This window comes from Varanus komodoensis, unplaced genomic scaffold (assembly GCF_004798865.1).
Source record: "Varanus komodoensis strain SLA01 unplaced genomic scaffold, ASM479886v1 scaffold29_3, whole genome shotgun sequence".
Taxonomy (NCBI): domain Eukaryota; kingdom Metazoa; phylum Chordata; class Lepidosauria; order Squamata; family Varanidae; genus Varanus; species Varanus komodoensis.
The window spans coordinates 1-4,606 of NW_025335760.1; the positions used below are offsets into that span (position 1 = coordinate 1).

At 60.5% G+C, this 4,606-nt stretch overlaps 1 protein-coding gene across 2 annotated transcripts; it reads left to right on the top strand.

Annotated features, from left to right (window-relative positions):
• Window positions 1-129: 129 nt before the first annotated feature.
• Window positions 130-4,402, top strand: LOC123026224 (Myb related transcription factor, partner of profilin). Of its 2 annotated transcripts, none has more exons than XM_044435568.1 (2): window positions 130-594; window positions 2,891-4,402. In XM_044435568.1, the coding sequence occupies exons 1-2, from the start codon at window positions 141-143 to the stop codon at window positions 3,568-3,570; spliced, it is 1,134 nt and encodes a 377-aa protein (XP_044291503.1). In that variant the 5' UTR covers window positions 130-140; the 3' UTR covers window positions 3,571-4,402. The 2 variants fall into 2 exon arrangements, 1 of the variants encoding a protein (XP_044291503.1); XR_006415255.1 differs by lacking the exon at window positions 130-594 and adding an exon at window positions 824-1,500 and having other exon boundaries at window positions 2,891-2,993.
• Window positions 4,403-4,606: the final 204 nt, after the last annotated feature.

Here is a 4,606-nt window from a genome sequence, read left to right on the forward strand (position 1 = left end):
CGGCCCCCGCCCTGCCCCCGCCCTCCGCGCGGCCGCGCCGGCCGAGCGGCGCCGGGCGCAGCCGCCCGCGGCCTGACTGGCGAGACCCGCATGAGCCTGGCAGCAGCGCGGGGCCCCGGGAGGGCGGCCCCGGCCCCGGCATGTCAGGCGAGAGCGAGGAGATCACCCGCCTGCGCAAGCCGCGCTTCTCCTACGAGGAGAACCAGATCCTGATCCAGGAGGTGCGGGCCAACTATGCCAAGCTGTACGGCACGCAGAGCCGGCGGGTGACGGTGGCCGAGCGCCGGCGGGTCTGGGAGGGCATCGCCGCCAAGATCAACAGCATCACCAGCTGGAAGCGGACCGGCCAGGAGGTGCAGAAGCGCTGGAATGACTTCAAGCGGCGCACCAAGGAGAAGCTAGCGCGGGTGCCCCACTCCACCCAGGGGGCCGGCACCGCCTGCGACGAGACCTTCTCCGCCGAGGAGGAGACCATCTTCGCCATCCTGGGGCCCGGCGTGATGGTGGGCGCCGGCGGGGCGGAGGCCGGCGCCCTGCAGAACGCGCCGGGCTTTGCCAGCCCCAGTTACCGCCTGGCGGGGGACCCTTGCGCAGGTGAGTAGCCGTGGTGGAGGGAGCAAGGGCCGCCGAGGTGCAGACCCGCGGCCGCAGGGGGCGGGAGGAGCGCGCGGGTGGCCTGGAGCGCGCCGCAGGTGAGCTGGCGACCCGAGGGCCCGGAACCGGAGCAGAGCGGCACCACGTGTGCTCGCCTGGACCTGGTTTCTAAAGCAGGAGGCCCAGGAGGCAGGGCCAGCGGTTGCCTTGAGGTAAGGCTCACCCGCCAGCACAGTGCGGCGTAATGCTAACGTGCCTCTGAGCATAAGCAGAGCGGTTTCCCCTCACCACTGGAGAGCCACAACCAGATCCCGTGAATCTAGGATGCGTGCGGAGTGGGCTTCCAGGCTGAAGCGTGCGAGTGTCAAGTGCCCAACACATCATCTTTTAAGAAATTAACAACTGAAGGGGGGGCAGAGAGGGTGAGAGAGAGAGAGAGAACAAGGCATTCGGTGGTTGTGCTTTATCCCCCATATCATGCCACCCACACACCCTTTCGGTGGAGGAAATGCATCTTCTAGAATATTGGATGAAATACGATTCCTCTGTGGCACGAAGCTGTCTCTGAGCCACCAGGCAGAGCAAGCATCTCCACAGCAGGATGAGCGCACGCCACAGAAGTTGTACAGGCACGGCAGGGAGCAGGGGACGTGCCCTGAGCACGCCGGCGTGTTCCCCATGTGCCCCGACCCCCAGCTGCCATTTCTTCTAACGAGTGGCTAATTTCTTTCTTTCTCTCTCAGAGGTACTGGGGTTACACATATCCCATAAGACATGTTCTCTGTCTTGCTATCCCACCCCCTAATTCCAGATGTGACTCATTGGTGAAGAAAAGGCACTCTACACGTGCTCAGAAGTACCTGATATCCCAAGAATGAGTTCTGGCATCCAGCAGTGGTGTGAGGGGTGAGACCTGAAATAAAGCTATTTTTATCCCCGCAACGTGCCCATGCCCTGTGACTGGGTATGTCTGCGCCTGGGCTCAGATGAACGGTAGGCGGTCGCGATGACATCATCGCACGTACCGAGCGAGGAGGCAGGGAAGGCTGGCACGGGGCTGCCATGTCTGCGGGGAGGATCGCCCCGTGCACTCCACCTTCTTGGCGCACATCTCCTTTCGGTCTCCCCACATCTGTAGGGCCGGGGCACAAGCAATACATCATTTTCCCTTTCTGACTTTGGCAAAAATCCCACTCCAGGACTGAAGTGGGGCGGAGAGAGGGAGAGATGCTGTGCAGGCTGTAAACATGGTGGGTGGGTGTTGGGCGGGTACGTCTGCTGGAGGGAGCTTCCAGGTGCGGTTTTTATGACGCTGCTGCTCTGCCCATCATGAACTCTGGGCAGGAGTCTGTCTCCAGTGCCGCCTTTAATTTATAGCCTTCCCGTGTGTGCCCACCATTTCTTCGACCGCATTCCTTGCCACAGAAGACCTCCTAAGGAGAGCAAGATGGCCGCGCTGCATCTGCCCTCGGGCTGCTAGTGCTAAGAAACCTCTGCGCGGAGGCACCCTTCCTTCCTTCTCCTGCCGTGGGGGCTCTCCAGCAGCACACAGCTGAACCTCTCCGGAAAGCTTTTCTAGCGCTAGGAGTGAGTTTGGGCAGATATACATCATTGTGCAGTGTCTCTGTGCATGTACAGAGTGCCTTCCCTCACTCCTGAGTCACCATACCTTCCTCCACAGATCTCATACCATATGCAGAGAAGGCCTTCAGGGTGAAAAAGAGAGCATGGAGCCCCAGTGGCTGCCCCTTTGGGCAAATAGGCGCAGGAAGTCATGGCGCTGGGACATGCGTGACCGGAAGAGTCCGGGACAGGCCCCCAGCTGCCGCCGACACTGGGATAGCAGAGGACACTCAAATGCCCAACTGATGCAGAGAAAGGTGCAAAGGGGAACAGATCCGAGGAAGAGGAAGAGGCAGAGCAGACACAGAGCTACGCAATGAGCAGAAACACCACATCGTACAGCCCTCTAGGGACTATGCCATTTCACCGTAGAGGGAAGGGCGAGGCCCACACATTTGAAAACTCCCCCATGGAAAGGGAACATGGTAGCGGGAGGGCAAGATCCTTAACCTCGTCGTTTGCCTGACAAGCTAAATTCCACAAGCAGGTAGCTGGGGTTTTGGGGGGTTTTTTGGACCCACAATTTGAAAAGATACAGTCCACAGAGGGCTGTACCACATTCTATTTGAGCAGCTCGGGTTGGCTCTGGGCGACTCTGTATCCATGCAGTGCGGAAAGACCCTGGGGAGGAGTGCTGGGTGCGGCTTGATTGGTCTCTTCCTTGTCCCCGCAGATACGCCAGCCAGAAGCAACCTCTCCTGCAGCCCAGAGACTTCCGCCCGGGCCTCCTGCTGCACCCTGGATGGCGGCTTGCTGAGGCCCAAGGAACGCGACTCTCCAGCACCCCCCTTGGCCCAGCCCTCGTCACTGCAGATAGTCCAGCTGGCGCCGTCCCCGGCCAGCTTGGGCTGCAGGCCGCTTCCGGAACACTCCCCCGCAGACCCCCGGGGCACCACCCCGTGCCCCTCGACCTCGCCAACCGTGCGGCGCCGGCGCGCCCGCCTGGACCCGCCCATGGAGTCCCCGCTGGATTTCCTGCAGGTCCAGCGGGAGACGGCCGAAGCCATCCGCGAGCTGACGTACACCCTCCGGCAAGGCCTGGAGCGGCTCACCGACGTCGTGGCAGCCCTGCTGCCCCTCCTTCCAGCCCAGCCCGGCGGCCTGCTGCACCCACCGGGGGAGATCCCTGCCCCCGTGGCCAGCCCCTCCATGGAGACACTGCCCCCCAGGGACACCTTCACCACCAAGGTGGAGCTGTCCCCAGAGCAGGCGGAGCACGAGGCCAAATCTCCGCAAGAGGAAGGGCAGCCCGTGCCTGAAGCTGGGCAGTCCCCAAGCCGGGCCCCTCTGCCCCAGAAGCGGAGGAAAGGCATCCCCACTCGCAAACGCCGGGGGCGCTGGAAGAACCTGTGAGCCCCTCGAAGGGCCCTGCGGCGGAAGCGCAGACCTGCCGGGGGAGGTCTTCGCGACTGATCTTGGAGCCCGGTCCCCACAGAGCTCTCCGCCACCATCCTCTGGATAATGCAAGATTTGGCAGAGGGTCCAACCTCTGCCAAGCAGGGTCCTGGCCCCACCTGTGTTTTCTGCTGTGCCTGTGCAACAGGCCACCCACTTCACCACGTGCAGCCCGACAGGTCAACCCAGCTCCAACACACACAAACGCACACTCCACAGCCCAATGTCACTTAAGAGCCTCTTGTGTTTTGCAGTCTCAGGAAGACGGCTAAACCAGGCAGCTTCCTGAGCTGCTGACGGGCTGCCAGGTCACACGGGTGTGCAGCTCCTGAGACCAAAAGCCACCCTGGCTAATTGAGTAATAACCTGGAGTGAGGGAGTTCCAGTGGGGAGAGACCCCCGCAGGCGCTCTGCTGGGGGCACTGCTCTGGCAGGCCCTTTTCTGCTCCCCGGCCCAGCAGCTCTCTGCACGCCAACATCTGACAGTGGGACGTGTGGGGAAAACTGCCCAGGTTCTGGCCTCACGAAGAGGCCGTTCCTTTCCCCTGCACTCTTCGCCCACCCCATCCAGTGCCTGAAAGTCCAGAACCGTCCTCAGCTGAAGACCAGCTCCTGAGAACCAGCTATGGAGGGGCAGGAAGGGGGTGGTTTGCTTTGCCCCTTCCAGACAAAATGGCCCACGGGGAGAAACAACTGCCTCAAAGGACTGCCATTTAAGCCATTCAGTGATGCCCTTTACTCTGTTAAATCCTATCCCGATGGAAGCTCAATAAACTATTTTCATACTAGAGCGCCAGTGTATCCATAGAATTTTATTTGGAAAGCTGTGGTAGATTTGGAGAGGAGAAGTGGAGAATAGGACAAAGCTTTCTACTTAATTCTCCTTAGTAAATACAAAAAAGATGAACTTAGTAGTTTGGGAAGCACTTTACAAAGAAGAAACCCATAGCCTGATATAGAACATGCATTTTGCTCTTGCTCTGCAAAGTAGGAT